Source organism: Phycodurus eques, chromosome 6 (assembly GCF_024500275.1).
Source record: "Phycodurus eques isolate BA_2022a chromosome 6, UOR_Pequ_1.1, whole genome shotgun sequence".
Lineage (NCBI taxonomy): Eukaryota > Metazoa > Chordata > Actinopteri > Syngnathiformes > Syngnathidae > Phycodurus > Phycodurus eques.
The window spans coordinates 4,585,982-4,612,265 of NC_084530.1; the positions used below are offsets into that span (position 1 = coordinate 4,585,982).

At 40.8% G+C, this 26,284-nt stretch overlaps 1 protein-coding gene across 5 annotated transcripts in view; it reads right to left on the reverse strand.

Annotated features, from left to right (window-relative positions):
- Positions 1-3,552: 3,552 nt before the first annotated feature.
- sh3pxd2aa (SH3 and PX domains 2Aa) overlaps positions 3,553-26,284 on the reverse strand; it is a 152,517-nt gene continuing 129,785 nt past the window's right edge. For all 5 annotated transcript variants that reach the window (XM_061679037.1, XM_061679036.1, XM_061679040.1 and 2 more), the window contains 5 exons: positions 16,606-16,723; positions 13,684-14,090; positions 13,314-13,363; positions 12,638-12,757; positions 3,553-11,652 (listed from right to left, as the gene is read on the reverse strand). In XM_061679037.1, coding sequence (XP_061535021.1) covers positions 9,634-11,652; positions 12,638-12,757; positions 13,314-13,363; positions 13,684-14,090; positions 16,606-16,723 — 2,714 coding nt within the window. In that variant the 3' untranslated portion in view covers positions 3,553-9,633. The remainder of the gene's footprint in view (positions 11,653-12,637; positions 12,758-13,313; positions 13,364-13,683; positions 14,091-16,605; positions 16,724-26,284) is intronic.

Consider the following 26,284-nt stretch of genomic DNA (forward strand, 5'->3'; position numbering starts at 1 on the left):
ACCCCTGATAATAAGTGATGGAACCTGTACATATAGCAGCTTGCCGAAGTATGCCAAGGTCTCACATGAAGTGAAAAGTTGATGTTCTGTATAATGTTTGCGCCTGGTGGCGCTTCAACTTGAAAGAGTTTGTACAGGTATATTTGTTCCAGAGATGTTTTTCCGATTGAATTTGAGGTTTTGATTTATTTTTTTGTTGACTGCAATGTCGACATCACTGAACACCTGATTAGGTCAACCCAAAAAGCCACCAATTTAATGTTTTAAAGCTTGCACAGAGAATACATTGGTCACAGATTTAAATGTAAAAGATCCAAATTCTTTCTGTTCAATATTTCCCCCTAAAATTAAAAAAACAAGCATTTACTTACCTGATGCAACGTCAAGGCTCAAAATAGTTTTGCTTCTTTTGAGGAGCAGCTGTGGGCGGCACGGTGGACGACTGGTTAGCACATCTGTCTCACAGTTCTGAGGCCCCGGGTTCAGCGTCTGCAAGCTGAAAGAATCCTGTGTGGAGTTTGCATGTTCTCCCCGTGCCTGCGTGGGATGGGGGAGTACTCCGGTTTCCACCCACATCCCAAAAACATGCATGGTAGGAGAAAACCCACGCAGGCACGGGGAGAACACGCAAACTCCACATAGGCGGGGCCGGGGATTGAACCCCGCTCCTCAGAACTGTGAGGCAGACGCTCTAACCAGTCGCACACCGTGCCGCTAGGTCAAATGTGATTTTCAAATCATTGAATCCTGTTTTTATTTACATTTTACAGAACATCCCAACTTCATTAGAATTGGGGTTTGTAATACATCACCAAGCCAATTAATTACACACGTGTTTCATTCCATATCCTCGGTCTCACCGATATCTGCTGAAATGGCTTCGTAGTGATCGGTTAGGAAGAAGCCACAGTATGCACATCGGATATGCTCAGAAGTACAACTGACCTACTTCAAAAACCTAACACTCAATATGAGGAATTGATTTTTGAGGGTCTTATATGAGGGGAACTAAGTAATATGATTAATAATCCTGTGAAAATAATCAAGCAGTGTTAAAAGGGTCCTAGAAAATTCAATTTTTAAACCGTATAAATTTAGAATATACAGCTCTACTCATAAAAAGCAAAGGCGATGTGAGTGGGAGGGTTGTGAAATTTAGACCGGTTCAAGAGAGACATCTACAGGACAGGACAACAGTTGACATGGTTGCTTAGTTCTGAATGATACGGAACAAAAATATAGATGCAGCACTTATTTTTGCTCCCATTTTTCACAAGATCAATCTCAAGAGACCCAAGACTTTTGAGGCGGATGGTAGACAAAAAAAATGAAAAGTAACAGACTTGGCAGCAAAAGTGTTATGAGCCGCACTTGCCGAGGAGAAGCATTCCTGAGCTTATCTCAGAAAGGCGACAGCATAAGTGAAATTATTCGCAGTAAATATCTATTGAGTTGGGAGTGAAATTCAGGATTTCTTGGTTTTGTTATTTTTGTGCACTGATACATGTACATAGGCTATGTTTTGATTTTGGGGGGGGAAAAAAATAAAATAAAAATAATGATATTGTCCAATTACAAAGAGTTCGGTGAATGCAAATAGAAAACGTATGGAGTTCAGTACCCCTAACAAGGTTAAGGACCCACTGATCAAAATGTCTCATGGTTGGTGGCAAGCGATGAAAACAATCAAAAACAAGACTTATGCCACTCTCGTGGAATGCAATAACTGCTGAATGTTTGTTGGACATCGAAGATAAATGTTTTCATAACAGAAGCCACATGGGGACTGACCAATAGTGTAGATTTGTGATAAGATGTGGAATTTACCAAATTTGGACAAAGGACGAATCCGCCAGACAGTGCCGGTATAGAAATCCAAATTACAAGTTAATACCAACCATCCATTTTCTGTACCGCTCGCTGGGGTCGCGGGCCGGGATTTGAACCAGGGTCCTCCGAACTGTGAGGCAGATGTGCTAACCAGTCGCCCACTGTGCCGCCAAGTTAATACCAAAGTCGCCAAATATTCTAAACTTGCATATTTATTACAGTCCCATGGAAATGTACCATTTTGCATCCCCACTGTTACCTCACCATGTTTTCAAAAAAATACTACAGGACTTACTGTGTACCTTTGTTCTTCTAGAACTGCGCGTGGCAACACTTGGCGTTGGTTGATTAGCGCGCGTCACCGCAATTCGTTCACACAATGCAGGCGCACTGACGCTCATGTTTTGGAAAGAGATTCTTGACTGAATATATAGTTTGAATCTTTTCGTTGTGAATGCATTACTACCGTTAGAAGCATGAATGACAACGTAAACGGCGATACGCCTTGAGTATTAAAAATGGGAACGTTTTTGTGCACATTGTTGTAACTCCGGGAGTTCATCAGGCGGCATTTTCGAGCGGTTTCGGCTCAAATGGTAGAGTGGGTCGTCCGCTCATCCGAAGGGTCGGTAGTTAAAATCCCGGCTCTGGCTGTCCTCTGTCAAAGCATCTTTGGGCAAGACACTGAACCCCAAATTGCCTCAAGGTCAGTATTTTAAATATGAAACTGTTCTCCTGGTTAAACAAAGTAACTAAAAAACAAAAAGGGGAATTCAATCAAGTGACTCTTTTGTTATTTCTTACCGACAGTATTTCTGAAAAAGTGGCTTTGTGCATGTCCCCTTCTTTTGCGGTGTGGGTGCAGACAGGTGAAACACTATACATCAAACCCAAAAGGTAAGCAGAGCTGCACATTCTGATGAATGGCAATCATTTGATTGCTTGGTGAAGTTGTCAACATGGCAATAGCCTCGGGTTAGTTTAAAAGGAGCTGTTTTCGATCAAATACCAAAACCGCATACAATTTCTCCTTTTTAATGGTGCTGTCGCTTTAAAACATATGGTAGATGAATTCATACTGTATTTTCCATTCTCTTCTTCTTCTCTTCGATACTGTACATCTCCACATTTACATGCAGTAGCGCGACAATCCTGAATCTCCTCCATATGGACTCATTCATTGATCACCATCTTAACACTTTTGTCATACTGCTCTACGTAGACAATTTGAACCTATTTTTTTGGGGTGCTTAAATGAACCCAAGCGCTTTTAATTTGAGATACAAAAAATAAAAAAAATAAAAATTAACTGTTTTTAAACAACCTAGACAAGTGTAAAAGCATCCAATACTTGATTGAAAGCTTATAATTTTTTTTTGCAACAAAAATACGGCACCCCGCCATTGCCTCAAAAATGGTTTGCTCCATCCATTCCCTCCCACCTCTCCCGGGCTGGGCTCGGAGCGCTCGACCTGCACAGAATTCCTTTCGTTCCTTTCCACTGATGTACCTGGCTTCAACCAGGTTATTTGGCACATTCATCATCTTCAACCACTCAATGGCAACACAATATTATCAACTCACTCAAGCTCGCTACAATAAAGACAAATCTGCCGCTGTGCATTCACATAGGGTATGGATATAACACGCAGGCAAGGCTGCTGTCCATATCTGTTCAGAACATGTGGCTGGAGGCGTGAGACAAAACGACAACAACAAATGAACAAAACAACCAAGATAGCACATTTAATATTGTTTTTCTTTTGGGCAATGCGAGATACAATGTAAACATTTACAAGATACAAAAAAAGGCAAAGGACTTGTCTGAAACGGGAGATAAGAAAATGGCATTTCCAAAAGGAATGCACCAGTGCAGAATGTTACCAATCATAAGGGGCCACTATTTGCTTCGGTTTTATTTTCCTCATCGAAGGGTTAGAAGATATAAAACGGAGCGTTTGTTGCTTTGTCGCCAGATGACTCGCCACTGGATGATTCGTTGACATTTACAAATACATCGAGCCTTCAGCCAAAGTTGGAGGCGTTTCCAAATCGTTGGGTGATTATGTTTAAAAATGGAATAAAATGAGAATTCAGAAGTCCAGGTACTTTTTGTGTTAACACTGATGCTTGATCATGTTATCAGAATGAATAACCAAAGCTCTGTGCCATCCGTTAAGATAAAAATGCAATAGTATCCACTTTCCGACTGTCACTCAATATCGGACACATTTGACAGCTCACTACTTCCACCCAAATATTGCTGAGCTCTTCATGGTACCAGAGGCAGAAGATCACCACACTATCCTTTGATGAAACACGCAGACCGTTCTTGCTGCTGGCCGCTGGCACAGCAAACCAGTGAAGACTGGGACTGGATGTTCTCACATTGACATGAATCACGCGAGCCGGGGGAATCTCTTTTCAAAGGCGCCATGCTTGATAATTTACCCTAAAGCTTTACTTGCACCTTTTTCCGACAAACAAAAAATGTGCATTTGTTAAAAACTTACAAAACACCCCCTCCTATATATTTCCTAGTCTACACTGCTGCACACGTAGCTTCTTATGACACTTTTCCTCCGACTAACGTACTGTACCATCAACAATTACCGACACTCCATTCAACAGACTTAAATCCATTTCAGTCTCTTTGGATGACATCTAAAAATGTGACTTTTGCGTTCAACGTTGTCTCAACATTCCCACACCCTTAGGGCTACTGTATACACGCGACAATACAAGCTATTCACATGCACGAATCGGTCGTCCAATTGTCCTGTGTTTTTCAAAATCAACTACTAAAATCTTATTATCTACACCGCCTCGTTTCTACCTAAGTCCTGCTCTCGACTTCAGTCTTCAAGTCACACCTTCAGCTAATCCATCTTATCAGACAAAATGTACACTCCCCCAAATATCTTGATCATTCTGCACCAGGCGGTGTCAAGGGAGGAGGATGAGACACAAAGAGGGGAAACTTGCCAGCAGGGGGTAACTGTAGTCAAACCCTTAACGTTTGTGATAGTTATCGCAGCATACACGGGGAGTCCGCTAACCTGTTTTTCAGATTTGGTCACGTGTTGTTGGCAGGGGAAGTCAAGCACGAGAGCAATTTGTGATGTTCATTTTGGTCGACAGCAGAAGCCGATATTGCCCAACGTGTTTGCTCCAACAGATCGATGAAAACTGATGAATTCATCTCTTTCTTATTCCACAAACAAAATATGAATCGGAATACCGTGTTTAGACTAGAAGTGGCACATACATCTTTTTTTTGGGGGGGGGGGTTTAGTTCTCCTGTATATTCACCAGGTTAGGACCTAGGTTGGTCTTAAAGGTGGAATTCAACTCCAGTAGCCCCCTTTGCATTCACCCTAAAATTTAAACTACTGATCTTAAGGTGCATTTCTTTGCGGGCGTCCCTTCGTAGTATCCAAAGTTAATATGATTGGTTAGGAACAAAACTGTTAAAAAGAGCAAATGTCAATGGACACATCCATGAAGGCGAGGAGCTGGAAGAAGGGGGGGGGGGGGGGGACTACACAAATATCGACATTCCGTTCAGGCACAAAAGTGACAGCTCAGCGGCGGCCCCTGGTGCCACGACTCTCCCTCTGCGAAGAAGACCAAGATGGCAACCAAGTCTGCAGCAAAAGCAGCCAATGCGTTTCCGTCTCGTCTTTCTGTCCATTGATAGTTCCAGGACGAGCAAAGTCCACCAAACGTACGGGAATACAAGGTGTCACATACGCTCGCTTCGGTCCAATGAGAACGTGATGGTTCGTCACGTTTGCTCTTTGAGACAAATACAGGTGTGTCATTCTTGAAACCGGTGGTAAAGTCCATCAATGGTTGTTTGGCAGGGGGATACCCACACACAACAATGTAATGACCTTCATATTGTTACTATTTATTATTATTTTCAAGACCTGCAATCATTTCCTCTTATTGATGCACCACACATTGCTATTGCACATTTTCTCTTGGGCAGTTACTTGGGGGAGGGGGAGATAAATAAAAAATAAAAAAAATAAAAACACTGCCATAAAACAGTTCCCTTGCAATCCCCCAAATAAATCCAGCTTGATTAAGCAGACAAAACATGATATATAATGTATAATAATACTTGCAGGGCAAAAACTTTAAGAGTGACGCACATTTACATAATACCTTCGTCTTGTTTTAGCTAAAAAAGAGAGAATCTGTTTTGAATCGTTGGACCACGAGTTACTTTTTTTCCCATCCATTAATGGCAATGTTTCCATGCCACAATCTCGTCATTGTTTTACAATCACTTTGATTGCAGCGCGTCATTTTCAAAGACTTTTGTATTTTCCCCCAATTATATGCGCGATTCCTTATTTTCGTGCGCGTAATGAAGCCGATTGTCAAACTGATAAGATATGAAACTGTTTAAAATAAATATAGCTCAATCAGGCATTATGTAAAGTACAGCAAGGATGAAGGAAGTGTCCATGCTTTTGTTTTAAGTCGCAGCACACAGCATAAAAAAGAAAATCTACTTTTAAAAGACTAAATAAGCCAAATAGCAAATGCTATGAATCCATTTTAGCTGCACCCCAGTTTACAAAAAAAAAAAAAGATTAATACAAATATTCAATTGTGTCCAGTTTTTGTTGTTGTTGTTACTCACTGACCAGCAGTGCATTTCTCATTGAACTGAGGTAGACTGGCTGGTAAGTGTGTAGATAGAATAAATAATAATAAAATCCTATTGTAGTGGCTTTTCATTGCCACAGGGGGTCTCTGGTCTACAATTTTAACCCAACTGCATGTGGACTGTGCATTTATCGTCACACGGGGAAGCTTGAGCTCAGGATTTAATTCGAGATGAAAAAAAAAACAATATTACAAATCCTAACTAGTATGCTGAGTGTTCACTGCATCTTAAATTAATGCCCAATAAAAACATGTTTTAAAGTGCACCAATCAACAGAACCACTTCATTCCTCATTACTGTAATTGAGCAATCACATTTAAATTAAAATAAAACATACATGGTCTTGCCAAAACAGATTACTGCGATCTAGCAGATAGGGTACTTAATATATAATATATATATATATATATATAATATATATATATATATATATATATATATATATATTATATATATATATAATATATATTACTGTCCAGCAGAAAACAAATAATAAAGTTTGAACTTTTCATTAGAACATGTATTTCAGCAGTCTTGAACATCAGCCGTTTGAGTTGTAAAAACTGTGTAAAATGTATAAAATCTTATTTGCTATTGTTTTTTAAAAAAAAAAACTTAATATAATTTCTAATGGTACCACATGCTAGGATTCATGTAGAGTGCTTAACACATTATGTTGTAATATTATACACATATTAGACATGGTGCAGTTGCTCAATTTTTTTTTGTGTGTTTCTGTAGTAGTTAAAACCAGTATGTAGAAGCTCTTTATCCGAAATTATATTTCAATGAGTTAATGCTTTTAATTGTTCGCGTTATCCCTTATTTTTCAGGCAGAATAGTAACGCAAATTACAATTTCTGATTATGATATGAATTTGGTATTACATGACTGAACAGGGGGAAAAAAAATTGGAGCTCAATACTTGATTCATTTCTGACTTCCCCAGCTACAATTTGGCTGTGAAAAAGTGAACTAAGTTTGAAATTCCTCATTCCTGTTCAAAATTGTAAAACAACAAGTTGGTTTCAAACGCGGTTTGAGGCAAAGATCGTGGGTCTTCCAGCATGACAAGACCCAAAGCGCACATCCGAAAGCACAGAGGAATGGTTGAAAAGGAAAACATTGACAGTTTTAAAATGGCCAGCAATGAGTCCTGATCTCAATCCAATTGGAAATCTTTGGGTGCAGCTGAAATCTGCCATTAGGGAAAAGAACCCTGGAACTGTTCAAGAGCTTAAACAAATTGCAAAAGAAGAGCGGGAGAAAATAGCATCTAAGAATGCAACCTAATATTCAGGGAGGGGTGCCAATATTGCTGCAAATGCTGTTTTTTTTTCTTTTAAATTGCAATATCTAAGTTGGTAAATATTTAATTTGTTTTACATTACTTTGGAATCCCATATGTTTGGTACATTTCCATTTATTTCTGAGCATATTATACAGTTTATGCAAAAAATGAAACGGTGACAATAAAGGTAAGCACGGCTCTAGATGGGTTTAAGCACCGTTTACGACTGAGTGGTATTTCAGTATTTGCCCTCCATCGCAGACTACTACACATTCTACTTTTATTATTAAGTTGTTCCAGGTTTTCATGTTTTTCAGTTCAGGAAATTTCATGTATTTTGTGGAAAAAAACATGATTACTTGTACCATTAATACCTAAAACGTGGTGCTATCACATTTTGGGTGAAATGTAATGAAAGGGCATACCTTATATGCATATATCACTATTCCATTTTCTGTACCGCTTCTCCTCACTTGGGTCGCGGGCGTGCCGGAGCCTATCCCAGCTATCTTCGGGCTGGAGGCGGGGTTCACCCTGAACTGGTTGCCAGCCAATCGCAGGGCACATACAAACAAAACAACCATTCACACTCACACCTACGGGCAATTTAGAGATTTCAATTAACCCACCATGCATGTTTTGGGGATGTGGGAGGAAACCCATGCAGGCACGGGGGGGGGACATGTAACACTGGCGGGGCCGTGATTTGAACCCCAGTCCTCAGAACTGTAGGCAGATGTGCTAACCAGTCGCCCACCATTCAATTATTTCAATGCCATTTCCAGTCCTTTTTTAATGCATTCGCACAACAGTACTATAATGGGAGCGACATCGTAAAACAAACGTAACTGTAGTATTTATGAAAAAAAATTTTTTCTTTAGGATATGCACTACCCCAAACAAAGTTGGCTCTATTCTGCAAAGTAATAATCGGGTTTGAGTCTTTACAGTCCATTTATTACTCATTGATTCATTCGTAATTTTATATATTAGATTTTAAAATAAATATATTTATTTTACCTGGACCAAAACATTTGGAACAAAAACATATTATTGACTTCACACTTTGTGACTAATTATACTATTATGTGTTTTCCAATTGTCAAAAATTGAAGAATGTTGAATGAGCTTTTTTTACTTTTATACGCTGTTGGTAGATAAGAGATGTCACAAGAAAGCAGAAATAATTATCTAAGGAAGTCATCAACCCAAGACATTAAACATAAACAAAACAACACCAACAACAACAAAGAGATTTTTCTTTGCTTGATCAATGGAACTTGAAGCGACAAACATTCTCCGCCAATCTAACGTGTCTGTCTTCATTATGAGCCTTAACCATTTAGCACTCTCGATTCAAACAATTGTTTCACCTTTATGTTGGAGCCACTAAATGGTGGTGTTCACAGATTTATGGCACATTTGAAAGATTTGGTTGGCGTTAACAGTTTTCTCTCCACCAATTCGTACTTCCATTCAGATGAAATACAAAAAGGCACTTATCACCCATCACAGCCTGTGATGGAAATATAGAAAACCGCCTTTCATACCATGTTTGAAGAAGGTGGTCCTCGTCAAATATGGCCAATCCTTCGTTTTCACTTTCTCTCCCAGGTAAAACACTCCTCTTTGTAAATATATCAGTATACCAGAACTTCATGTGTCCTTCTGTCTCAGATTGCAGTCATTCCTCAATAACAGGCTATATTCAAGGCTGTATTGTATTGCTTGTGGCAGACTGTGGGTAACATTCTTAAGGTATGATGTCACCCAATTCCTCAAGGAGATCAAAAAGAAAAGGTGTTAGTGAAGTGATTATGTGTGGCTTTTATTTTTTCCGCTCAAGGTAGTTAGATGGCACCCAGCCTTTACGGGGCAGCAGGCTGTCCTGCACCTGGCAGTACCACCAACCGTTGGGGTTTCTCTCTAAGACCTCCAGACAGGTGCCCTCAGTGAAACCCATAGTTTCTTCATCACCTCGGTAATCAGCGATGGACACATACACATCCCTGCCAAGGTTATTTTTGATCAGCTGGCTTTTCTCTATGGGTTTAGGACGCACCGTGGACACGGGGATACCATTGCGCTGGCTAAATCTGCCAAGGGGATCCTGGACATTGCTTGAGCTGAATCCGCTCACCGATGAACCCAGGTTAGAGCATTCGACAGGTCTTGTCTGACTTTCGACGACCACGTGTGGCCGCACAGTGCTGAAGGAGGCGTTTCGGCGGACACCGAGCGTGGCAGAACCAGAGCCATAGTGATCACTCCTGCCAAGTGAGTCATTTCGTCTCAGAGATCCTGTCATGTAATGTGTATCCTTAGCTGGCTGTGTTGATGTTACAAATACAGACTGGGGCCTCACTGCCACTTGGCGTACCCCATTCCTCATCCGCACACTTCCATTAACCATCCCAGATGGCTTTGAGAAGCCACCAGGAGGCTTGGAAGGAATTGGTGGAGTGCTCCTTCTCAATCCTTGATGCTGCTGGGTCAGACTCTGAATATTGATATTATTTAGAGCCATAACATGCTTTTCATTTTTCTCAAGGCTATTGGACTTACTACCAGCACTCCCATGTCCATCTGATTCCCATCTTGCAGCATCACCCACACGCTTGACAGGTTCCAGAAAGTATGAGGGAGCCCAACCCTCCTCAGAGCCCCAGCGCACATACCACCAGCCGCTCTCTTGCTTGTCCAGAACCTCAACCTCCACCCCTGCTGGAAAGCTGATCTCACACTCTTGGACTTTCTTGTAGGCATCAAGGGAGTGGAAGAGACAGGATCCTTCTACGTCAGAGTCTCCGTAACTACTTTTGGAGTAAACAGATGAAAGATCTGATGTACTGCGTGAACACACAGATTCCTCGGATGATATAACAGAGGCTGTTTCCGAGTCTTCTCCTCGAGAAGGCTTGGGTCCAAGTCGCAAGTGACTTGTGGGCCTCAGCTGGCGTCTCAGGGAGCTGATGTCCATCCTCTCAGGACTCTGGGGTTCTGATTTAGTCAGGAGTGGTTTAGGTCTGACAGAGGGCTTTGGTCTAGTAGAAGGGCTCTGACCTATTCTCTGCTCCACAGCCCCGCTAACGCCTGTGCATTTCTTGGCGCCTCGATTCAAATCATCTGATGAGGAATAGGGACTGTTCTCCTGGGACCGAAAGTGGATGTCTATATGTCTACCGAGAGTCTGGCTTCTCTTATTCATCTCTGGGGTCATTGTTTTTGTGGGCTGACCAGGCAACGGTGAAGATCCAGAGGGTTTGCGAGGAACTGTAGAGGAATGGTAGGTCCTTGGAGAGTTGGGTTCATTGGACACTTCAACTGTTTTTCCTTCAATCCCACTATTAGAGCAAAAGCTATCATTTTCATAGATACATTCCTCTTTAGTAACTTCTTTGACAGATCTAAATGAAGCCCTTCGATGGGTGAAAACTGGTGATTCTTTGCAGACAGGAGGGGAAGCTTTACTTGAAGGTGGGGAACTGCAATACTTGTTGCTGACTACATTGTTAATCTTAACATCCAGGGAATGCTCATCTTTGAGAGGATCTGTATCCAATTCACCTTCACAGCCAATTGCAGGAACATCATATTCAGGTTCCTCATACACAGATCTTTTTAGTGAATCTGTTACTTTAGGAGTGGATGTGGTAGGAGGGGGACCCTCCTCAGAATCATGCTTTTTCACAGGTGGGGCTGGGGGTGGGACTTTGGGCCTGGTCAGAGTGGTGGTTCGACGGCTGAGGTTTGGCTTCTTGCGTTTGTCGATGTAGGAGCATGGTGCCCAGCCCTCCATCTCTCCAATCTGCACATACCACCAACCTCCAGGGTTCTTCTCTATTACCTACACAACAAAGAAGACACACTTTAAAGCTATACAATTAGATTTCCTTTATCTATCTAGATGTCATGCTATGGTACGGTATGGATTCATTTCCGTTTCACCGTTGAACACGACGACGAGAGATTGAAAACCTTTGACAGACATTTTACTGTCTAAAAGCTTTGCAGAAAATTATGTCCCGTACTTAAGGAAACACAAACAATAGAAACACAAACAACATGACCAAACTTTTCCTGTGCTCGTATCCTGATATACTGCTTGATGAATACACCGTACAGTGGGAGCAGTAATTGCTAAAGATTTGCAGCCCTTTCTGTGGTCGAAGATGAGGGGGTTTGGTTACTACACGAAAATGCTCGACCCACGTTATGTGAAGCTTGGCTCGATTGGCCATGCTTGTAGAATGGAGTGCAAGCATGAACAATCGACGCATGCTGAATCCAACTGTCACAAGTTTTTTTGTTTACATTTTTGTACATTTCAATTTGTTGTACATATTTTATACGACTGCATTGTCATGTGTAGAAAATTAGTCGACACTAATCAACTCATCCGAAAGTGTTCACACTGCAAAATGCATTATTTATTTTGACAAGCAAAATGAGGAGAGAGAAAAAAAAGTTGTCTTTATGCATAAAACGCGCCGAAAATGTACCGAACTGTGGCCCAAAAACCGAGGTACGGACCGCAACGTGGGTTACCGCATTATCGGGGGTAATATGAAAAGCAGGAAGACATCAGACATAAACATGTACATATTTAGACATTTTAGGACACCCTGGCTTAAATTAAGTAATCGTCGTCTTTCAATATGTGTCTCTGGATATAGACTGTTGTCCGCAACAACGCCAAACAAAAAGACGAATGTTGTTTTTCTACTGGTTCAACTATTCTGTCCATCAGTGCAATATCCAGCAATTATGCATAATCAGTGAGCACTGGCTGACTCATTTCAGTGGTAAGTCGTGCATTTATGGCCCCTCACATCAGCCTTTTGTCCTCCGCGGAAGCTGATACCATCCGAAATGGAGGACTGGAAATCTGCAATGGTGTAATATTCTGCTTCCACAGCAGGCGGCTCTGGTGGCTTAGGCAACTGCAACCCCTTAAAAGCAAAGAAAACAAAGTAAAACATTCTGTTCTATCTTCTTTGATCATGCATTCAGAGTGAATAAAAGCAAATGCAAAAAAAGATAGCCACATTTCTCAAGACAATTCATTATTTAGATTCATAAAGACGATGCATTTTTTATATTATATTTCATGGTTCCTTTCAGTGCTAGCTAATGTGCTAGTACCCATGAACACTGCTATGATTATTATTACGGGGAAGCATCCATACATCTGTCCTCTATCCAGCCATCCATTTTCTCCCGCTGATCTTGTTCAGGTTCATGGCTGAGCTAGAGCCTATCCCATCTGATGTTGGGTGAGAGGCAGAGTAAACCCTTGACAGGTCATAAGTTAATCAGAGGTCATATGTTTACACTCACATTCACACCTATGGGCAAGTATTACTCTTCAGTTAACCTAATGTTTGTGACGGCAATAGGCCTGACCTAACATTCAAAACCCGGAACGTCTGACTGTGAGGCAGATGTGCTCGCGAGTACATGCTACAATTCCACACTGCAGGAAAGCTATCTTGTGAAATGTCTTACCAAATTGGTCTCTCTCCTTGGAGGAGGTTTTTGTCTCAGATTGGGAGACCCTAAAAAAATGTCATCATGATTAAAATGTCTCAAAGTTCTGAAACAACATTCAATGCAAAAAGCAAATTATTAACATGAGTCTTTTTTAGTACGTGAGCAGAATGGAAATACAGACGGAAAAAAAAAACGTTATATTCTCACAGGTTAGGTTTCATTCGGTAGAGAACCTATAAAGCTTGCCTACAGTGTCAAAGCCTATACAGATGGAAAATGACTTAATTTAAGGTAAATGCTCATATTCAAAAATATAATCTACACGAAATTAAATGCCACACATGAAGGGTTTTCTTGATAAAGAAACAATAACACAAATACTCACCAATTTCAACTCTATGTGGTGCTACTCTGGCAACAGCTGGGGACCCTGGTTCGCCTCTCGCTTTGGTTTCGTTTCGGGCAGAGCTTGCTGCTGCTATTCCCAGACATGGACTGTTTGTATCACGGCCTGCGCTCAGCCTCCTGCCTGTCTCAGCATTTATCTCAGAGCTAAAGGGCATGGGCAAGCTGATTTCACTCTTGGAGATGTGGCGCTCCGGTGTTGTGCTACCCTCGCCATCTGTCTGGATGTCCTTTTCACTGACCGATTTCTTTTGTAAAAGACTGCTGATCTCCATGATGTTGCCAATGATTTCCACGGGGCCTGACAGCGTCTTCTTACGAGAGGAGAAGTCTTCTTTTAGCTTTTTTAAGTAGGAGGCCGGGGCCCAGCCTTCTTTCTCTAAATATCTGAGGGCAAAAGGATAGCATTAGTACAAAGGAGTATCTGATCAGGGATATGGGAAATTAATTGCAAAAATACAACCCCAATTCCAATGAAGTTGCGATGTTGTGTTAAACATAAATAAAAATGGAATACAATGATTGGCAAATCATGTTTAACCTATATTTAATTTAATACACTACAAAGACAAGATATCATCATTAACTTAGAATTTTATGGCTGCAACACGTTCCAAAAAAGCTGGTACAGGTGGCAAAAAAAACAGAGAGTTGAGGAATGCTCTGTTTGGAACATCCCACAGGTGAACAGGCTAATTGGGAACAGGTGGGTGCCATGATTGGGTACAAAAGGAGCTTCCCTAAATTGCTCGGTCATTCACAAGAAAAGATGGGGCGAGGTTCACCGCTGTGAACAAGTGCGTGAGAAAATAGTCCAACAGTTTAAGGACAATGTTCCTCAACGTACAATTGCAAGGAATTTAGGGATTTCATCATCTACGGTCCATAAAATCATAAAAAGGTTCAGAGAATCTGGAGATTCACTGCATGTAAGCGGCAAGGACGAAAAACAACATTGAATGCCCGTGACCTTCGATCCCTCAGGCGGCACTGCATCAAAAAACGACATCAATGTGTAAAAGATATCACCACATGGGCTCGGAACACTGCAGAAAACCAATGTCAGTAAATACAGTTCGGCGCCACATTGCGTAAGTGCAACTTGAAACTCTACTATGCAAAGCAAAAGCCATTTATGAAAAACGCCACCGGCTTCTCTGGGCCCGAGCTCATCTAAGATGGACTGATGCAAAGTGGAAAAGTGTTCTGTGGTCCGACGAGTCCGCATTTCAAATTGTTTTTGGAAATTGTGGACATCGTGTCCTCTGGGCCAAAGAGGAAAAGAACCATCCGAACTATTATGGACAGCATCTGTGATGGTATGGGGCTGTGTTAGTGCCAATGGCATGGCTAACTTACACATCTGTGAAGGCACCATTAATGCTGAAAGATACATACAGGTTTTGGAGAAACATATGCTGCCATCCAAGCAACGTCTTTTTGGACGCCCCTGCTTATTTCAGCAAGACAATGCCAAACCACATTCTGCACGTCTAACAACAGTGTGGCTTCGTAGTAAAAGACTGCGGGCACTAGACTGGCCTGCCTGCAGTCCAGACCTGCCTCCCATTGAAAATGTGTGGCGAAAATGTGTGGCGTAAAATACAACAAATTAGACCCCGGACTGTTGAAGCAAGAATGGGAAAGAATTCCACCTACAAGCTTCAACAATTAGTGTCCTCAGTTCCCAAACGTTTATTGAATGTCGTTAAAAGAAAAGGTGATGTAACACAGTGGTAAACATAACCCTGTCCCAGCTTTTTTGGAACGTGTTGCAGCCATAAAATTCTAAGTTAATGATTATTTGCTAAACACAATCAAGTTTATCAGTTTGAACATTAAATATCTTGTCTTTGTAGTGTATTCAATTAAATATAGGTTGACCATGATTTTCCAATCATTGTATTCTGTTTAAATGTATGTTTAACATAATGTCCCAACTTCATTGAAATTGGGGTTGTCCAACCCAATGACCACCAACACAGACGTACAATTGAACATTTGACCTCAGCCGTCTTGTTTTGTGTCATCCACTGTAAATGACAAAAATCTGAATTTTTATTGTCATTATAAATTTTATTGTCATTAAAACAAGTACAGTGTTCCTTCTATTTACTCATCAAAACTTCACACCTACACTTGATGCTTATTGCACATTATTTATTTTATTTTATTATTAGTCTTTATATTGCATGCCCTTATAGCATTATTACAGTTTCATTACCTGAAATAATGTTTTCAATTTTAATTACATTTTTCATAATTATTATTACCATCTATGTTTCATGTTGCACCATTGGATCGGAAAAAGAAAAATCCTAGTTGTAAATGTACATTTCACTGACAAACGATTTGTTGTTGCATTTTAGGGCGGTGTCAGTTATTTGCAGTTTATATAGCCAGGGATTACTGTAAAATGACATTATGTGCAGTTCAGTTCACTACAAAAAAAATAAAAAATAAAATAAAATTTCAATCCATCTTTCTAACGTGCACATTATTTCTTATTAATAAAACTAATATATTTAAGTTTGAAGATGATGAGTTTAGAATTGTGACAGGTAGCGTGCTGACAAGCATCCTCTACGGATGTTCAGTTCCTATGTAGGTAGGCCTGTCGCAGACTATAATGCAGACAGCTGACAGCATCTTGACTAAGCTACACTGTAGCTAAATTGCATCCACAGTGCATTCCGGTAAGAGATGAGGGGAAAACAAGCTGTCTGAGTAAGAGTAGCACTGGCACACCATAACTATGTTGAGTTGCCATATATGCAACCAGCATTATAAAACTTTGTGAATATTATTGTGATGTATAACTATTGTATTGCACACAAGAACATACATTTTTAATGTGAACCCATACATGTTAACATTTTTCTTATTGCAGGCAGGCACTCACCTGATGTACCACCAGCCTTCTAGGTTCTTTTGAAGAACCTCCACTGTGACTCCTTTCTCAAAACTGACTTCATCCTTTCCTTGACTGGTATATGGCTGTATTGTTACATATTTCTCCTCTGAAAGTAAATAAGTATTGAGGAAGAAGGGGGGAAAAGGAAAAAGTGAAATCAAATTTAGCATTTTATTTTCATTGGATAATTTAAATAGTCACGTCCAACATTATTTCATGGAGGTAACATGTACAGTTCGCCCACACACACAAAGTTAACGAACAGCCCCTCTCCCAGTAATCAGTGATGTCTTATACTTGAGAGGTATCGAGACCTTGATGCAGCATGCAAATTATAGAGTCTCTCTAAAGATGTAAAGACCATAAATGTCTACCTTCCGACAATGCATGCTCTTTTAAGGGAACTGTAAACCTTTTTTTTCCCCACAGTGTAAGTTTTTCATTTATCGCGGAACAGTAAATGACGACCATGTGTATTCAGTACTTTATGGTGAAAGCAGAGGAAGAGGCAAGACAAAGATAGATTGGACTTCCAGGCAGTGGGGCAGTTAGATGATTGGTAGCGGCACATTAGATTTTTACTGTGGATAATAAAATATTATAGTAGGTGGGGGGGGGGGGGGGGACATCCTTTAAATATGCGATGAGATGACTTCAGTGATAAATATCTGCAATATAGTGAGTGATTTAAAAGGGAAGAACCTGATGAGATAGAGGAGCCTTATATTTACTTGAAGGGTGGGCCGTTTTTTTTTTGTGTTTTTTTTTTTTACGTAATCTGAGATGGCTGATGGAATAAGATTTCTCAAGGAAATAGGAGTCATATCTGAAAGGTGTTTTCCTTGGGTAAAGAACGTAAAGTAGAAGAGTTTGATATTCTTCACCGCCATGTTAATATTGTGGAGCAGATTAGACTGTGGCCATGAAGCTGGGTTCTCAAAGAAAAGCAAGTAGATGAGAATGATGAGGGGGGTGCGCAGTATTTGCAGATGAACATAGAAGGATAACATAGGTGCTGTAGCATCTACCAAGTCACTATGTAAGCATGTTGTGTTTAAATTGTGCTTTATATGGGCGTGAATGTACTGTAGTTATATTTAGGGCATGGCAGTTACTCATTTTCTCTTCCAAAGGTGAGGTTGAGAGGCATTGTTTTCATTTTTATTTGTTAAACGAATAAGCAAAAACTACAGTTTCCATGAAATTTTGAGGAACCACAACATATGTGCCAGTCAAGAACCCATTAAATATTGACACATAGCTGAATAGAGGAAATGTTCTTTCTTTTTTTTTTCAGAATAGATTTTAGGCCAATCACCAGGAATATGAAATTAATCTGCTACTTAACTAAAATATGGACAAAAACCAAAAATATGGTGATCCACATTTTTATTTTTGTTCTGAGAAATTATTTACCGTTTGTTGTTTGAGCCAATGGAGGCGTTAACCCATCTCAGGATTTAAAACAAATATATCAGTCTCATTGTCTCACATCCTCCGTACGGGACGTTATGATTTGTGTTCTTGAGCTGCCTATGTTGACTATGTTTAAAATTGCACAAGGAGTTAATTGGTTGAAGAAAGACAGAGATCCTTGTCTTGTGACGTCGTACTATAACTATTTGATGGCCAATAAAGTTTTTTTTTTCAATATTGTTGGTTGAAAAACATGTTGGCGGTGTGGGACTTTTTTGCGGCGTCTCAGACAGACAACACGTAAGTCATTTGCAATCTGTGCAAAACTGAAGTACCTCGTGGGGGCACATCTGCTAAATCCATCCATCCATTTTCTACACCGCTTATCCTCACACACAACGAATTGAAGAATGTACACACGGAGGAGTATGGCACGTTCAAGCAACACAGCATGGAAAAGGAAACCATGTGGACGCTGACGCAAACTCTGGACAACACCCGTCCATATAGCCAGCCAGGACAGTGAGAAAGTTAGATTTAGCATGTCATTAACTGTATTAAAAATCTACTTTGTGGTGTAATAAGTGTCATGAATCCTGGCTCAATCACAGATGCAATTAAAAACAGACAAAAGGGGCTTTTCCACCAACCAGCCCAGGAAGTTCCTGGAAGCAAAAGGTTCCTGCGGCCCATGTGCTTTGTGTTTCCATCGCACTTATTAGTTTAATCTAGTTTAAGCAAATAAAGCTGATTTTGCTCATTACTAACACCTACTGCATCTAAAAAATGCTGGTATTTTAAGCTTTCAATCTCTTATTTGATATCCTAATCTTCGATACCTTTAAACCCTAACCCTTTATCCAAGGGAGGTAATTGTGAACTGATTCCCATTTGCAATGCCAACCTGGCTGCAGACAGCCTTCGAGGGAGGGAGTTTTATTATATGCAGGTATATTAGTTATTCGTGATTTATCAGCTGGAAAAAGAAATAGCGACATGAGCCTGAAGCCTTACACAGTTGCACTACAAATTTGAGAGCAATAAATCTCTCGTCATCTGCAGGCTTCTACATTTATTTAAATATTTATTTATTCAAAAATATATTTTTAAAATGTTTTTCTCCATGCAAGTTCTCCAGCTTTAGAGAACATTCGCTCATATGACTTTTATGGACCTTTTATTCACCATGTGCTATGATGTAATATTTAACTTGTTACTATATCACATTGTATAGTTTGTATATGTATTTGCTTCTATTTTGCTATGTTTTACTCTGCTGTCTGCAGCCAGGTTGGCATTGCAAATACCCTTGTGTATAATGCGCACCAATGTAAAATACGCACCCCCAAAGTTGAAATCTGGAAAACCCTTCTATATACAATGTATTTTTACAATGCATGATTTTGCTTCTACCCATATGATCAAACATGAAGTATCTGTATTTTGTTAGTTTTTTTTCCAAATAATTATTCTAAAGTTAACGACTTTATTTGAACACAAAACTTTCTTTTTTGTTTACTTGGTCTTATTTTGAAATTCACAGCCCTACTTTTATTGAGTAAATTAGAAAACTCCACGGTTGTGCTCATATGTTTGATTACCCAGGCAAAATTGGTAACATGATTCTGATGAGTCACTCTTAGTATGGGGCAACACGTTGAACAAAGGTGGTACATTGGCCAAAAACCAGCATTTATCGTGGCTGAAATAAGTATTTAACATGTCACCATTTTTCTCATTAAATATATTTCCAAAGGTGCTATTGACATGAAAATTTCACCAGATGTTGGGAACAACCCAAGTAATCCATACATACAAACTACAACAAATAAGATCAGAAATTAAGTTGTGTGTAATAATGTGAAATGTGTAATAATGTGAAATGATACATTGAACACGCCAACTGGTATTTATTTAATACTTTGTACAAAAGCCTTTGTTTGAAATGTTAGTTTCAAGACGCCTCCTGTATGGAGAAACTAGTCTCATTCTTTGCTGTGATCTGATTTTGCCCCATTCCTTCACACCAGCAGTCTTCAAATCTTGAAGGTTCCTTGGCCTTCTTTTACGGACCTTGAGTTTCAGTTGTTTCCATACATTTCCGATTGGATTCAAGTCAGGTGATTGGCTGGGCCATTCTAGCAGCTTCATTGTTTTTCTTTGAAACCAATTGAGAGTTTCCTTGGCAGTATGTTTTGGATCATTATCCTGCTGAAATGTCCACCCTCGTTTAATTTTCATCATCCTCGAAGATGGCAGATTTTTTCAAGAATGTCTCGGTCCATTTGTCCATTCATCCTTCCTTCAATAATATGGTTTACCAGTACCATTTCCTGAAAAGCAGCTCCACACCATTACGGTCCCACCTCTGCACTTCACTGTAGGTATGGTGTTTTTAGAGTGATGTGCAGTGCCATTTCTACTCCAAACGTGGTGTGCATTATGACATCCAAACAGTTCAATTTTGCTCTCATCCGACCAGACTGTATTCTCCGAGTATTTAACTGGCTTTGGCTCTCTCCTGATTATTGTTTGCACTCTTCTGTCAGAAATCAGGAGCACCTGATTGAAGCCAATTTATGATGGTATGATTGGCTTTCCACTTACATATTATGGCCCCAACAATGCTCACTGGAACGTTCAGAACCTGAGATATGCGCCAGTAAACAAAGCAATTGTTATGTTTTGCAACAATTAGTTTGTGATGGTCTTGAGACAGCTCTTTGCTCTTCCCCATCATGAGATGTGTCTTGACTCTCACCTTGGCAATGAAACCTTTTTGTAGGCCATCAATTAGGACTGAACCAGCTGATATTCATTTGCACTGACAAGAGGCTGGTTGCTGTTTCATTATTGATAGATTTTAGGTGTTGTCTTGGCTTTCCATGCCTTTTTGCACCTCCCTTTCTTCATGTCTTCAATACTTTTTCCCTGTGTCATTTCACATTTTTACACACAACTTAATTTCTGAGTTTATTTGTTCTACTTTTGGATTACTTGGGTTGTTCCCAACATCTTGTGAAATTTTCAGGTCAATAGCACCTTTGGAAGTTTATTTAGTGAGAAAAATGGTGACATGTTAAATAATTCAGCCGCTGTACATGAGAGCCAAGTCACACGAGTTGAGTAGGCTGATTTTAAACTAAAGTATGGAAGCCCTCACAGACCCATACAAGTACTGTACATGGAGGTGAGTCTCTCTCCGGTCCCAGGAAAAACTGTAGGTGGTCTCGGAGTAGCAGTGGGCCCCAAACGATGTGGTGTATGTGTCCACACCCTGACAGGCGTCAGGGTGTGGACACACCCTGACGCCTGTCAACCCTGTGTCAACTATATAAATAACCCCACTGTCTTGTGGGTCAGCCTATTTTGTCAAAGACTAAGCCTGTCGCACACCGAGCGAAGCAGCCAAATGTGACTGAACTGGACAGTCGCTAACAAATTATAGTCGACGAGTCACACCAACACAGCTGCCAATTGACCCTCGCTCACATAGTAGCTCGGTCCAACAGAAAAACTCCGGCCCCTGGTGTTCTTATTATGAACAATGTTTTGCGGCACCACATGTAATGTACTGGATTATTTTTCATTGACAAATAAAACATGCCGCAATTTTCTAAAGAGAAGCAGATCACCCTTCTGCTCTAGCTATATTATGATAATACAAAGAGAGGAAACAGGCGAGAAATAAAAGGAGAAATGGGTATTATTTGAGTGCCTGTTGGCAAAATTCGGCCCTTTCATTGACTGCCTCATGCATTTCGTTGGCAGAGCCTCTTCACGCTTCGCTTTACTACAGGGTACATTAAATTATAAATATAGTTTAAATACTGTAGTTGCGTGGTTTTTTTATGTTTACTCCGGATTCCTCTCACATTCCAAAAACATGCTTCTTCTGTTAATTGAAAAGCCGAAATTGTTTGTAGGTGTGAAGGTAGGCGTGGATGGTTATTTATCTATATGTACCCTACACGATTGGCTGGCGAGCAGTTCAGGGTCTACTCCAGCTCACCCACGAGACCAGCCCCATAGATTCGGGCTCTCTTAACAGAGGAGGGTATGGGCTATATGTTCATCTGGAGAGGTTACCCTTCAGTAGGCCAACATCTTCATGGTGTGGGACTGGCCATCAAAAACATACTTCTACCAAGGCTCACCGAAACACCCGTTGGCATTAGTGAGAGACTAATGACCCACCGTATTCCCCTGATTAAGAATAGACTTTACACCGATCTGATCGGCTTGATCGGTATCGGCTGATAATTAGCATATTATTAATATATATCGGCTTTAATGTCATAATTCACCCATCATTGATCGGCTCCGCAAAAGACAATTACTCCGCGTCGCCATCGTGTCCAGTATATTTGAATCCAAAAGCTAGTTTATAGAAGAGAAGGAGGAGGAGGACAAAAAAGAAGTAGTAGTAGGACTTCTCCTTGCCTGGCCAAAACTACTCTATTAATCACTGTGTGCTTGTGTGTTTTTGTGTGGGTGTATTTTGTGTTTACTTGTGTTTATATGTGGACATGGCATGCGTGAGTTTAAACAATGAAGTGGGGAAACTATGCAAAAAAAATATTTGAGATAGGGGCAAATATTTTTTCATGGCACTGTAATTGAGCAGCCCATTCACATATTTCCTTTTGCTTCCCAAATTCCCACTTCCCTTTGTGTTTGGACCCCCTTAAACTATAACACCTCAAGATTATGTTGCCTATTCGACCACAGCAGCCACAATGGAGCCCTTTTCAATCCCTTTCCAGGCAGTTTAGCAAGAATTCCCTCGAATCCATGTGACTCGAATGTCACATCAAGCGGAAAAACTGACCATATGTGACCTCAATCACACGGAGGGCATGCATGTATGTTGTATTTCAGACGTTAATGGCCTGAACTCACCACCATCACCTGTAATAATGCTCTTTAACAATACAGTCCCATGACAGCAAGGTAGTATTAATGTGTATAGCAGGCATCTACCTAAGATCTAGTTTGTGTCTAAGTCTGAACTGAAACCCATCACAATGTTCAAATAATCAATCAATCAGGAGTTGGCCAATTCTTCCTGAATCTTATTTACCATATTTATGCTAGCAAGACATGTTTGATCATTCTATGCTCCAAACTTAGTGGAACTACTTTGGAGAAGGCCCAACGATACCAAAATCAAGGCCCATAAAGATATGGTATAGTTTGGTGTGAAATAACACAACTGGCCCACAAAAAGCTCTGACCTTAACCCCGTTAAGCACTTTGGGATGAACTCGTCTACAAATTCTGGGATGAACTCGTCTAGAAATTGATCTCAGAAATTCTATTTATTAATATTTACTTTTTTGTACATTTAGCATTTTTCATTCATATTTGTTGGATTGTTAATAGAATATAGTATTCAGTTGCTGCATAAATTACACAATGGAGTTGGGAAATTCAGTTCAAACAATCTAGAATCAAATCTGACAATTTCTTGCAGTACTGCAAATTTGCACATCAAATCTGAAGCATGACTGTACTAAAAATGTGTCAAAGCTGGATATTTGTTACGTTCTGAAGTCCGAATGCCATTTAAATTGCAATTTACCAGTGGAGAAGGGGGACTGATAAATTTATGCTTCTTCCTACTCCTTTTCAAACATTAGTATGTTTTTGTTTCTTATTATTTCAGACAATTATTTGAGTTTAACAAGAGCTAGTCACCATAACACATTTACTGTATAAGGCAGTAGGACACACTGAAAGTCATTAGTAGTCTGCAAAAACAACATGCAATGGTACTACTGTATGCACCATGCTATGCAAATGGAAGTGGACTGAATTAGTATATACATTGTATGAAACTTAGAAAATGTGGGAGAACAATCAAAATTCAAGACATTGACCTCAATAAGTATTTGTCCTACTTTTAGTGGTGATTGCTAGCAGAAAGACTTACTATACTCCTTAAAGGTTGAGTGAAGTCTGTGTGATTTAATCCAGTCTACAAGTTGAGTTCCTAAGTCGCCGTGACATTTATGATTTACTCTTTCAGGCCTGGTTTCATATACATACTCAAACCTCCCCGTTAGAACTGTTTTTCCAAGGGTGTTTACAGAGAAACCACCAAATGCAGCCCTATGGGGGGCACAAGCCAGTGCAAACTGTAGGCCAGTCCCAAACCCGGATAAATGCAGAGGGTTGCATCAGGAAGGGCATCCGGCTTAAAACGTTGCCGAACAAATATGAGCGTTCATCTAAAGAATTCCATACCGAATCGGTCGTAGCCCAGGTTAACAATGTAATCTGAAGGAGGTTATCGACTGTAAAGTAGTGGTCGGGGAGAGTGTGGTTACACAGCATAGGATGGTGGTGTGTAAAATGACTCTGGTGGTGGGGAGGAAGATTAAAATGGCAAAAGCAGAGCAGAGAACCATGTGGTGGAAGCTGAGACAGGAAGTGTGTGTGCGGCTTTTTGGGAAGAGATGAGACAGGCTCTCGGTGGACACGAGGAGCTTCCAGAAGACTGGACCACTACAGTCAAGGTGATCAGAGAGACAGGCAGGAGAGTACGCCTCACCCCCACAGTACAGGAAATCATACAAGGAAAGGGCTTAGCTAAGAAGAAGTGGGACGCTGAGAGGACCAACGAGAGGTGAAAGGAATACATTGAGATGCGACGTAGGGCAAAGGTAGAGGTGGCAAAGGTGGCATATGATCACATGTATGCCAGGTTGGACACTAAAGAAGGAGAAAATGATCTCTACAGGTTGGCCAGACAGAGGGATAGAGATGGGAAGGTATGTGCAGCAGGTTAGGGTGATTAAGGATGGAGATGGAAATGTGTTGCCTGGTGCCAGTAGTGTGCTGGATAGATGGAAGGAATACTTTGAAGAGTTCATGAATGAGGAAAATGAGAGAGAGAAGGAAGAATAGAAGAGGCAAGTGTAGTGGACCAGGAAGTGGCATTGATTAGTCAGGGGGACATCAGAAAGGAATTCAAGAGGATGAAAAATGGAAAGGCAGTTGGTCGTGATGACATTCCTGTGGAGATATGGAAGCATCTAGGAGAGTTGGCTGGGGGGTTTTTGACCAGCTTGTTCAACAGAATTCTAGCAGGTGAGAAGATGCCTGATGAATGGAGGAAAAGTGTGCTGGTGGCCATTTTTAAGAACAAGGGTGACGTGCAGAGCTGTGGGAACTATAGAGGAATAAAGTTGATGAGCCACACAATGAAGTTATGGGAAAAAGAGTAGTGGAGGCTAGACTCAGGACAGAAATTAGTATTTGTGAGCAACAGTATGGTTTCATGCCTAGAAAGAGTACCACAGATGCATTATTTGCCTTGAGGATGTTGATGGAAGAGTACAGAGTAGGTCAGAAGGAGCTACATTGTGTCTTTGTGGATCTAGAGAAAGCCTACGACATAGTACCCAGAGAGGAACTGTGGTACTGCATGCGGTCGTCTGGTGTGGCAGAGAAGTACGTTAGAATAATACAGGACATGTACGAACAGTGGTGGTGTGTGCTGAAGGTGTGACAATGGAATTTAAGGTGGAGCTGGGACTGCATCAGGCATCAGCACTGAGGCCCTTCCTGTTTGCAGTGGTGATAGATAGGCTGACAGATGAGGTTAGACTGCAATCCCTGTGGACCATGATGTTTGCAGATGACATTGTGATCAGCAGTGAAAGCAGGGAGCAGATGGAGGAACAGTTAGAAAGATGGAGGCATGCACTGGAAAGGAGAAGAATGAAGATTAGCCAAGTAAGACAATATGTGCATGAATGAGAGGGGTGGAGGGGGAAGAGTGAGGCTACAGGGAGAAGAGATAGCAAGGGTGGAGGACTTTAAATACTTGGGGTCACCCGTCCAGAGCAATGGTGAGTGTGGTCAGGAAGTGAAGAAACGGGTCCAAGCCGGTTGGAACGGGTGGAGGAAGGTGTCAGGTGTGTTATGTGACAGAAATGTCTCTGCTAGGATGAACGGCAAAGTTTATAAGACAGTGGTGAGGCCAGCCATGATGTACGGATTAGAGACAGTGGCACAGAAGGGACAAGAGGAAGCAGAGCTCGAGGTGGCGGAAATGAAGATGTTGAGGTTTGCTCTCGGAGTGACCAGGTTGGATACAATTAGAAATAATCTTATCAGAGGGACAGCCAAGGTTAGATGTTTTGGAGAAAAATTTAGAGAGAGCAGACTTCGATGGTTTGGAGAGAGAGTGAGTATTTTGGTAGAAGGATGATGAGGATGGAGCTGCCAGGCAAGAGAGCTC